The following is an 11,913-nucleotide window of genomic DNA, read 5'->3' on the forward strand; positions in this document are numbered from 1 at the left end:
GACACATCCACCAACCCTTAGCCACTTATACGTAACACTCCCTTCCCTTTGAAAATGTCCTTGTCCTCAAGGACAAAGGATGGAAACCGAAGCTGCATGTCATTGAAATTCTCCCATGTTGCATCAGCAGGAGAGAGCCCCTCCCAATGGACTAAAACTTCAGTAATTCCCTTCCTGGTGCGATACTCCAGTGCCACTTTAGGTCTTGGTAGCACCTTTCCCTCTGCATTATCCACATATGGCAGCGTGTCTTGTACCACAACAGTTGTCCCCACTTGCTTCTTCAACAATGATACATGGAAAACATGATGTATTTTGGAACTTGAGGGAAGATTGAGCTTGTAAGAAATAGCCCCCAATTTTTCCAGAATCTGATATGGCCCATAAAATCTAGGAGACAACTTCAAGTGTTTCCTCACTGCTACCGACATTTGTCTATAAGGTTGTAGGCGCAAATAGACCCAATCCCCTACATTAAACTCCCTCTCTTGGTGGTGTTGGTCATAGATTTTCTTCATTCTTGCTTGTGCTTCTTTCAAATGCTCCTTGGCTTCTTTAATGATATCATCGCGATCCACCAAGAGTTGTTCCACTGCTGCTACCTTTGAAGTACCCGGCACATACGACAACAAAGTAGGTGGTTCTCTACCGTAGACGACCTGAAAAGGAGTGCACCCCAATGCTGAATGTAGACTTGTATTATAACAAAATTCCACCCATGGCAGCCACTGAACCCAATCACTTTGCTTGGAACTTGTATAACACCTTAAATACATTTCAATGGTGCGATTTACTACTTCCGTTTGACCATCGGTTTGGGGATGGTAAGCAGAACTGAAATTGAATTGTACTCCATTCAAGCGAAAAAGTTCCTTCCAAAAAGAGCTGATGAAAGCCGGATCACGATCACACACAATAGTTTTTGGGATTCCATGTAACTTGAAAATATTTTCAAAAAAAACTTGGGCCACAGCAGGGGCTGTATAGGGATGGCTAATTGGAGTAAAGTGACCATACTTTGACAATCTATCAACTACCACAAATATGGTTGTCTTACCCTTGGAGGTTGGCAACCCATCTATGAAATTCATAGAGATGTCAGTCCAAATTGCTTCCGGAATGGGTAAGGGCTGCAATAGTCCATTGGGTTGAGTAGTAGCTGCCTTGTGTCATTGACACACATCGCATTCTTGTATAAGCCCAAAAAAATACTAACCTTATTCTATGAATAGTTTTGTGGAAGCCTTCATGGGTGCTAGAATGGTATTCCCTGATGATCATAGATATAAGAGGAGAGTTACCATCAAGGAATATTCTGTTTTTGAAGTAAATCAGCCCTCCTTTGTACTCCCAAGGCCCTATTGCCTCGTCCCCCTCAATCTTCTTCACTAACTCTTGCAATTGTGGCTTTGTAGCAACTTCTTCTTGAATGGGCTCCAACCAGTGTGGTATGGGATGAGAAATGGCAGCCAACTCTCCATATTCTGCTCTCCTTGAAAGTGCATCTGCTACTGCGTTTTCCACACCCTTCTTGTACTCAATTGAAAAATCATAACCAAGCAATTTGACCAACCATTTTTGCTGCGCTGTAGTAGTGATAGCTTGCTGCCATAGGTATTGTAGTCTTTGGTGATCGGTGCGAATAATGAAATCGTTGCCCAATAAGTACGGTCTCCACTTTTGCACCGCTGTGACTAGTGCAAGCATTTCCTTTTCATAGGTTGATAATTGAAGGTTTCGTCCTTGTAAAGCTTGGCTGAAGTAAGCAATAGGGCGTCTTTCCTGAATTAACACAGCCCCTATACCACTCCCACATGCATCACATTCCACTACAAACTCCTTAGAGAAATCGGGCAATGCTAAGACGGGAGCTCGAGTCATGGCTTTCTTCAATTCCTCAAAGGCATGCTTCGCTAATGGTGACCACCCAAAGGCATCCTTTTTTAATAATTGAGTAAGAGGCTTTGCTATTTCCCCATACTTCCTAATAAATTTTCGGTAATACCCCGTCAATCCTAGAAACCCTCGTAAAGCCTTTGTGTTTTTAGGGATAGGCCAATTTATCATGGCTTCTATTTTTTCTGGGTCCATGGCTACCCCCTTTTGGCTAATAAGGTGGCCGAGATACTGCACTTCTTCCAACCCAAACTGACATTTCTCCATCTTTACAAACAACGTGTTTTCTCGTAATATTTCTAACACCCTATTTACATGTACAAGATGGTCCTTCCAATTCACACTATAAATTAATATGTCATAAAAAAAAAACAAGAACGAACTTACGGAGCAATTTGGAGAAGATGTCATTCATGAGTGCTTGGAATGTTGACGGTTCATTTGTGAGGCCAAATGGCATAACAAGGAATTCGTAGTGCCCTTGATGAGTTCAAAATGCTGTCTTTTCCACCTCTCCGGCGTACATCCTGATTTGATGGTAACCTGACCTCAAATCCAGTTTAGAGAAAAATTGTGCCCCATGCAATTCATCCAAAAGCTCATCGATCACCAGTATAGGAAATTTGTCCTTGATTGTGATATTGTTTAAGGCCCGATAATCAACACACATGCGCCAAGAACCATCGTGTTTCTTTACTAATAAGACTGGTGATGAATACGGGCTTGTGCTAGGCCGAATCACCCTTGACTCTAATAAGCCAGAAACTATTTTCTCGATTTCATTTTTCTGGTAGTGAGGATACCGATATGGGCGTACACTGACTAGACCCGTCTCTGGTTTGAGTGGAATGCAATGATCATGTTGTCTTCTAGGAGGTAAACCCCGAGACTCCTCAAACATTTCTGGAAAATTGTCTAATATTTTTTTCAAGTCCGGGTTATCTGAGCTGAGACCCCTTTGGGAAGTGCCTAGGTTTATTGAGAACAGAATAAATCCTAATTGCTGATTTTGGATTCCCTGCACGATTCCTTTAGAATTCACCAATCTATTCCTAGGTACGGTCAGTCCCCATAACTCTACCTCCTTTCCCTTCCACATGAACTTCATATTCAGTTTTGAAAAATCCCACAGAATTGGTCCTAAGACACGCAGCCATTGTGCCCCCAACCTTGCTTCACAGCCCTCCATTGCAAGCAAAAAAAAATCCGTCATAAACTCAGCCTTATTGAGACATACCTGAACTCCATGGCAGCGACCTTCACTGCGAATTCGTTCCCCATTTGCCACAACCACTTCGAAGCACTCAACAGCTTTTAACGGCAGACCCAATCGCCTCGCCACACCGATGCTCATGAAATTGTGGGTGGAACCCGTATCCACGAGTATCACGGCCGTGCCTCCCTTGAATTGGCCCCGTACTCGCATCGTCTGGGGTGTTGAAACTCTAGTCAGGGCGTTAAGGGAAATTTCGGGAACCGCAATTCCTTCAGTTGTGGGTTCCAACTCTTCGGCAGACAACTCTGTTTCCCCGTCATTCTCTTCTTCCTCCCCTGCGTAGATTCCCTCAATTACGAACTACTTCTTCAGTGATGACCTGGACGAAATTTTTCGTCACAGTTGAAGCAAAGCCCCTTCTCCCTTCAATCTTTCATCTCTGCTTCATTCAATCTTTGTGTGGGTGGGTTATTGTTGCGAAAAGAACCAGAGCCTGGTGTTTGAGAAGATTTCGGTTTGCTGTCTAGCGTGAAGGTTGGCTTTTTTTGAGCCACAACACGAGCCTCATAGAGTTTAGCTAGACCCACAGCAGCAGTCAAGGTACTTGGCTTCACAGCTTGTACATCAGTCCTTATAGGCTCCTTTAATCCACTCATGAACCCTCCTACCTGGTGCGCATGAGAAAGTTTTCCCACTCTACTAAGTAATTTCTCAAATTGACACTGGTATTCTTTGACACTACCGTTTTGTCTCAATTTTGAGAGATCTCCATAAAAATCTTCAAATTGTGTGGGCCCGAATCTAACATGCACAGCTTCCTTCAAAGTTTCCCATGAAATATTTTCCACGTCTTCTTTGAATATTTGGTACCATAATTGTGCCTCTCCTTCCAAGTGATACGCCGCTAACATCACCTTACTCTCCTCCTCCGTCTTCTGAAATTCAAAATATTGCCCAACCCTACAAATCCAACTAGTTGGATCATCCGCCCCATCGTAGCGTGGAAACTCCAATTTGGCCACTTTTGAATTTATTGCTCCCTGCGTTGAACCAATGACTCCCTTATTCTTGCTAGTTTTAGAGGTAGATGATGTATCGTCGTCTATCTTTGCTACCAATTGCTGGATTTGAGCACTCAATCCTGCAATCATTTCACTTAACTTGCGATTACTTGACCCCATTTCAGACTCTAGTCGATCCATGCGTGTGTCTGACATGGCTGGCTCTGATACCACTTTGTTACATTTTCGGGACTCCGAGTGCGTAACTAGTTTATGAACTGGAAAATTACCAGGATCGTCTATCCTTAGCTTCCCTATTATTGAGAAAATAAGCAAAACAATTCTAGCGGTAGGATTTTCGAGGAATCCTGGACCTCCTTTGGTAGAGCAATTCGAGAAGCTCTTAAACTCCCACAAACACAAGGTTTGAATAAATTCTTGACTGACTTCTTATTCCATAGCAATGCAGTATTTAAAGAATAGAATTACAACTGAAATATAGTCCCACACGTGTGTGACTTATGACTCCTAAAGCAATAAAGATAAGAACTCCTAAAACAATAAAGATAAGACTCCTAAAGCAATAAGGATAAGATCTCCTCAAACGATAAGAATAAGAGCTCCTAAAACAATAAAGATAAGACTCCTAATGGAAATAATAAGAACTCTAAAACAATAAGGATAAAACTCCTAATGGAAATAAATTACTGCATTGTCCACGTTGACACACCCACCAAACCTTAGCCACTTATACGTAACACATGTGCTACATGCTTCAGAGTTATTAGCACATAAGCCACCTTCAAACAAGCAAGGAGGAAGTGCATCTTCTTCTTCTTCCACCCCTTGAAGGAAGTTCCATCAAACTGATCGAGTTTGGTGAAATCAATAGCAAGTTCTTTTAGAGATTGTGGTGCGATTGAAGCAAAAAATAATTTCTTAAGATTGTAAAAGTAATAAGGAAAATACAGAAACTCGAAATTGCTCTTAAGGTGTGTTACAGTGTCACTTTTCTTAAGAAATTATTTGCCCCCACTAGATATGGTATGCAAAAGAATAACAACAAATATTTCTCTAGGATACAATGGAGCCCATAAAACTTTTGTAGTTTAATTGCGTTCTACACAAACGAAATTAAACCCAAAAATACCCTTAGATTTTCTATTCTATCAAGAGACAAAGACTCTGATAATTATCTTAGTACAAAGAAAAGTTCTAAAAGAATTGAATAATCATTTCAAAATAAACTGCCAATTTAACAGTTAGAAATTGCTATTAAACTGCTTATCCAACATACACTTAATCCTAACCATTAGATTAAATAATTATATAATAATAACCATTAGATCTTAATTATTTAATATCAACCGTTAGATCACAGTTAATTTGATTTTACAATTAACTATAATCATATTCCAGTAAATCCAACTACTGGATCTACCTAAGAAGCATCCTACGGTTTAGATCAAACCACTAGATTAAACGATCTTGACCATCGAAAAATGAATGATCATGATCAAATTGCTCCAAACTCTGATGCTTCGTGCCAAGTGTGCCATCAAGGTGCCACCAGCGTGCGTGTGCGTTAGGTGCTTCGCAAAGTACTAGAGTATACACTAGTGTGTATACACCAAGTAATGCCACATGATTTTTGGAGGGATACAAGAGTAATACAAGATGGACTTTTAGAATTACTCTGTATACACTTAAGCTTTTAATAGCTTAAAGTTTGTTAGGCCTTATAAATGCCAACTTCAATTTCTCTCTTTCCAATATGGGACTTTTTTCATTCAATGCTCTCTAAAACCTTCAATTTTAAAACATTCCCAAGACACAAAATAGTATCTATAAATATTAATTTTGAAAATATTTTAACAACATAGAGGACAAGACCCCCGGTCGGGTTGTTTGATGGATCGACACCGGCTAGTGGGTCCAAGAGGGCTTGTTAGGCTGGGACGTGGGCTTGGGTTGCGTGGAGGAGTAGAAGTAGTACAAGGCGTAGGATGAGGATGAGGTATGGTTTTTCTGTCATTAAGTGCATTCCTAGCAGCTTCCCATTCATCTTCCCTAAGTTTAAGGATCCAAACTACTTTTTGGATCCCTATTTTAATATACTTCACAATAGCTTCCCTTAATATTTTCCGATATAAATAAAATTTTATTTTTTACTTTTTCTTTATTTTATTTTAATTAATTTAATTCATTGGCTCTCTCTCTCCATCAAGTAAGATGCAGCCCTTCCATTTCCCCATTCTGAACATCACATTCTCTCTCCATCAAGAAAAATGCAGGACACTCAAGCCCATTTCTTCTGTTTCATTCCTTCACCGGGCGTGGCTGATAGAGAGAGATGAGAGCGTGAGTGAGGGATCGAGCTGAGAGAATGAGAGGATGGGTAAGAAAGAAAGGGGATCAGGGCTACGCTGTGCAAATTTGGCGTGGTAGCTGGCGTCCATGGAGTGGGTCACCATTGAAAAGGCAAATCGGGTGGTGGCGTTTCGGTTGGGGCTTCCTTCAATAGATGGTTTTTGGTTAGAGCGTAAATCACATTTCAAGTTTGTCAATTTTAAGTTTGGATAGGTTGTTGTGGCTATGGCCATGTGGGTGTAGATTTATAGATATTTTTTTCTTTGATTTATGAATGGTCGAGTGATTATAGAACTTGTTGATCGTGATTTTAAAGGAAAATGAGCTGTTATTGTTATGTTTTGGGAGTGATGTTGGTTGAACTCCATTGAAGGTGCTTGAACAAAGAAGAAGAGGCTATATAGGTTGCTTTGAGAGGCGTGGGAGGAGAGAGTAATTTTTATTTGTGATCATAATAATGAGAGTAGGGATCACTACAATTGAACCCAATACATTGGGTTCAATTGTAGCACTCATCATGTTTATAGCAGATTTAGGGACTCTGTTGCGGGTGACTTTATGGGACTTCTGACATTTTTCCTAAGTTTAGGGAACATAACTACTTATAGGGAAGCTGCTGCTAATGCTCTAAGAGATTTGGGTTGGTAAGATTCGTGAGAATCGTGACCCAGATCGAAGTCGTAGCTGGATTTGGACTTACTGTAATTTGAATTCGTGATTTTAGAGTTTTGCCCAACTAAAATTGTATTGCTCACATTGATGGTCATGAAAATCATTGTGGTTTCTTCCTCTTATATGCCAATATATTATATAAATCCTTTTGCAACAAGATCATGCCAACCACCATCTGTAGTTCTTTCAATTAGATATCTTTGAGAGGACCTGGACGAGAGAAAGATAGAGGACAGGGATGAAAACAACAAGAGAGGCCATTTGGGAAGTTGGTATTTTGTGAAAATATGGCGCAGGGATTTGAGAAGAAATAAAGAAATAAATGAATAATAATATGTAAATGATATAGAGAAATAATAGATAATCGGATATACTGTATTTTTTAAAATTTATTAGTTAAAATATATAAAGTGGGTTTTGATTACCCATTTTATATAAAAATTTATAGAAGCCATTGTGGATTCTCTAAAGGTGATTCCCTTCTTTAAATTTAAGAAAGTCACAAAAAAGTCACCCACACAAACCTCTTCTATTTTTTCTAAACCCTTGGATTTTGCACCATAGCAATCCACCGTAGCAATCCCTCTAATTATTAAAATAAAATAAAAAATCATGGTACTGTCTCTTCTGTTGCAACTCCCCATACACCATCATCCCTCTTCTTCACGCATTATCTAAAAAAAAGCAAAGAGAGAAGGAGAAAGGGACCCACCCCATGGACGCTAGCCATGGCTGTGAAATTTGCAGAGGTATCACGTTCGTTTTAGAAGGAAAAAGGGAGAAATCTGCTTAAGCTTTGCTTTAGAAGGAGAAATCTGCAGAGGTCTTTGTTTTGGTTCCCTACACTATTATTTTCCTTTTTAACCACGACCCACCCCATGGATGTCGATCACCACAGTGACCACACCATGCCCGGCCTAAAGAGTTAGTTTGGGTTTGGGTTTTCTATTTCTCTCAGTCGTGGTGTTCACTGCGAGAGAGAGAGAGAGAGAGAGAGAGAGAGACGCAAAAGAGAGAGAAAGAAGATGGTAAAAGTAAAAAATATTATTTTATAACTCACAAAAAAAAAAAAAAAGAGTAAAAAATATTATTTTATGATATTGATAAAAATTAAGGGAATTTGTTTGGGATGAATTTGTATAGCGAAGCAACAGTAGTTTGGTTTCCTAAAATTTAGAGAAAATTGTTGGGTGTATGCTAGACATGCTCTAAGAACATCATTAATAGCTCTCTAAAATTCACTTTTAGATAAAATTTGGTTAAATTTTACCAAAAAAAAAAAAAAACAAGCTTCATCAAGCTTTCTATTTCCCTTTTTATTTTAGAGCTTGATTTGGAGAACAAAATCTTTTCTCTACTCCATTTTTTTTTTTTATGTTTTTATATTTTCTCTCACACTTTCTCTCTTTCCTCACCTTTATGGGTTTGTAACTTTGTGGAGGTGTTTCTGAGAATAAAAAATGAATGAAGATAAAATAAAAATTATATTTAAATAGAATATAGTAAAATTTAAGGAGTTTATTATTAAGAAATAATATGAGTCAATAAGAGCATTCTCAATGGAGGAGTCAAATTGTACTTTTATTTAACATGGTTAATCAGCTTTGTAAAAAACCCCTACATTGGATTAGCACCAAAAAAAAAAAAAAAAATGAAAAATGAAAAATGGATATTTGATTGGATTAGCCAAAAAAAAAAAAAAAAAAGCTATATGTAGTAGCACTTTTCAAGGAAGCTATTTTATTTTTTATTGTTTCGCTCACCTATTTTATCTTTTTCCCAAAACTTTTCTCAGTTTTCAATGGATCATTATGAGAATATTCTTTCACAATTTTTAATAAAAAGATATTTCATAAATATGATTTACATTACTATGAGAGTATGGTTTTCATACCTAAGTTGGCAAATACGTTATTTGAAAAATATAACCCTTGAAAATTATAATTATTATAAAATAGAACTGTTTCAAAAATATTATAGTTAAAAAAAAAATGATTATTTGAAAAATAATAATCGTTGAAAAATTATTGTGTTAAACAAATTACTATTAAAAAAATAAAGAGTGAAATACAAATTTTAGAAAAGAAATAATGATAGAATCAATAAAGAGTCAAAAAATAATATTGAAATGATATAGATAAAAATATAGCTAATCGGATGTAGGAGGCCTTTAAAATTCATTAGCTAAACTAGATAAAATGAGTTTTAATGAGCTATTTTGCATAAAAATTTGGCTCCTCCATTGGGAATGCTCTAAGTTCCTCATATTTTTCTACAAATTTAATAGATTAACCATTAGATTTGTGGGGTCCACCATTAACTTATGTGGGGTCCACATAAGTCTACAAATCTAATGATTAATTTGTAAAATAAGATGGGCAAAATATGGGAAAAATATTAATCCATAACATTTCTCTTTATTATTTGGTACTTTGGCATAGCTGTTAGTTAAACTAAAAAAAGTTAGTTTTTAAGCCAAATTTTAGCTAAATAATATAAAGGTCATTGAGAATGCTCTAAAAGCTTTTGGGAGAGCTCAATTTGTAAGAGAGAGAAAGAACGAGATTTTGAGAGAGCGACTAAAGAGAGAGGAGACTGAGAGACATAAGCACGATGGTTGGGCCACCATCGTCATGCAGTGGGTTGCGGCTCAAGCAGTGTCTCATGTTTCATTGTCTGGATTTTATCAAAGGTTCATTGTCCTCGATTTTACCTAATGGAAATGCTTATTGATTTTATGTTTGAGTATCAAAGGCCCAATTTCTTGGTTTTCATGTGGTTTGTGACTTTCTCTTGGGTGAGACTTGTAGCAAGTTTGCTTATTTATGTTTGAGTATGTGATAGTTTTGGTTCCAGAAAAGAAAGTTTTTCTTGCATAGTGATTATGGGAATTGGTAATTGTCTAGCATTTGGAGACTTTGGATGAACTGGTATGTCAAACTTTCAAACTACAATAAAACTCCACCCCAATCTAGATGTACTACTAAAAATCATACTTCTCTATTGAAGAAGACATTTTACTAGTAAAGGATTGGCTTAATACTAGCATTGATCCAATTCAAGGGAATAATAAAAAATATAAATATAAAAGCCACAAAATTTTGGGGTAGAATTTGGAAGAACTATAATGAGATCAAGAAACAAATGTAATGTCCCCAAAATTAAATAGACTAATTCGATCTATCTTGGAACGGTTACTAACAATACCTCAAGACCAATTAACTAGTAACTGACTCATGGTATTACCCATTAATTGAAACCGAGTAAAAATATGATATGAGATTCCTACATCCATAAATATCATTAATTACATATCTGGAGCCTCCAACAATATTCTATGGACATAAATAGCTAACCAGACCTAATAATGCGAGTCATTGGCTTGGCGTCTTCATCCTATCGAACTTTCTCACTCTATATACGAGCAACCTATTAAACTACAAAATACTGAAGTGTTTGGCAGGTGGAAATGTTGGGACTAGGTATGTGAATTAGAGATTGCATAGCGAAAAATACAAATTCTCATGCCCAAGAACATCTTTATGAAGAACAATTGCTGTTTAAAATTAAATTGCAAGAACAAAGAATATTTTCTTGGATATCAACACCACAACTAGCTTTGAGCAAAAATCATTTTGCTTATTCTTTCTCCAAGAATGTTCTTCCTTCTCTGAAACACAACAAATCTTAAGGATAATGAGACCTCTAGATCTTCTCACCAATGACTAACAATAATCAAGAGAGTGTAGGCTTTTACTTGGTGATGAGTGTCAAATGTTGCATATTTGAGTCCCTTAATTTGCATATGTTAATTCCTTAGCATTTTTATTTGTTTGATGTTGTGTTTATTTTAGTGTTTTCAGGTTCCGAAGGAAAAATGCAACTAATTTCATTAATGATGGGGCTTATGACACTTTGGGGAGCATTGATAGCAAATTTGGATCGAGTGATGATTCGCACCTGACGCGTCCTACTAAAAAATCCATATCTAGAGTTTCAGAACTCGGATTGGAGCATGCTTTATAGAATTAGAAAGCTAACTCAAAGATATACAAAGTCATATTTCACGAGAGTTTGCTAATTCCGATTTACTAGGTCAAAAGAATGTCCGTTCACAAGCTGCCCGAACGGTGAATTTCCCGTCTCAACGGACATGAGCTCGAGCACATGGTTCAAGGGCTTGAGTGCACGTGGGTGAAGTACCAATCCGGACAGTGAAAAGTTACATCCAGACGGACCACTGACATGTCCTAGCTGCCCTTTTTAGGGCTGAAAACCCTAGAAACCCATATAAATATATTGCTAAGCCACAAGAAAAAGGGGCTGGAGGCTGATAAGCGCCGAATGTTGCACATTCAAGCCCCTTAATTTGCATATGTTAATTGCTTAGCGTTGTTATTTGTTTGATTTTGTTTTGTTTTTATGTTTTCAGGTATTTAATAAAGATACAAGAAAATCAATGATTTTGGACTCAAAATGCAGTTTACTGTAGCGGATTCACTGTAGCAAAATTACTGTAGCTACAGTACGCTTGAGCGCAGCTACAGTGCGCTCGAGCGCACACTCGCGGCAGAGGCAAAAAGCAGTCTGAAATTAATAGGGAAAGTTTTTCTAGGTCTCCCAATCCGACTGGGAGACTGAAATACGATTTTTCTGGGATTCCTAGGGCTTTTAGGACTCTCCTAATCCCTATAAATAGGCCTCTAAGCATTGAGAAAAAACACACACCGCTTCGTAGAGCTAGAAATCAGAAAATTG

General features: G+C 37.7%; 1 protein-coding gene across 1 annotated transcript; it reads right to left on the minus strand.

Annotated features, from left to right (window-relative positions):
• Positions 1-2,386: 2,386 nt before the first annotated feature.
• On the minus strand, positions 2,387-4,314 carry LOC132165078 (uncharacterized). The gene is made up of 2 exons (XM_088511530.1): positions 3,600-4,314; positions 2,387-3,447 (listed from the first exon to the last, which is right to left on the minus strand). Exons 1-2 carry the CDS (start codon positions 4,312-4,314, stop codon positions 2,387-2,389), a joined length of 1,776 nt encoding a protein of 591 aa, XP_088367656.1.
• Between the last annotated feature and the right edge of the window lie 7,599 nt (positions 4,315-11,913).

Source organism: Corylus avellana, chromosome 11 (genome assembly GCF_965113065.1).
Source record: "Corylus avellana chromosome 11, dhCorAvel1.hap1.2, whole genome shotgun sequence".
Taxonomy (NCBI): domain Eukaryota; kingdom Viridiplantae; phylum Streptophyta; class Magnoliopsida; order Fagales; family Betulaceae; genus Corylus; species Corylus avellana.

What these genes read in the sequence shown, in the direction of transcription:
- LOC132165078 (XM_088511530.1), bottom strand. Translation starts at nt 4,314, where the DNA reads ATGGATCGACTAGAGTCTGAAATGGGGTCAAGTAATCGCAAGTTAAGT. An exon ending in TTCTCAAACACCAGGCTCTG is followed by an intron (nt 3,448 to 3,599) that starts GTTCTTTTCGCA and finishes GAATCTACGCAG; the next exon opens with GGGAGGAAGAAGAGAATGAC.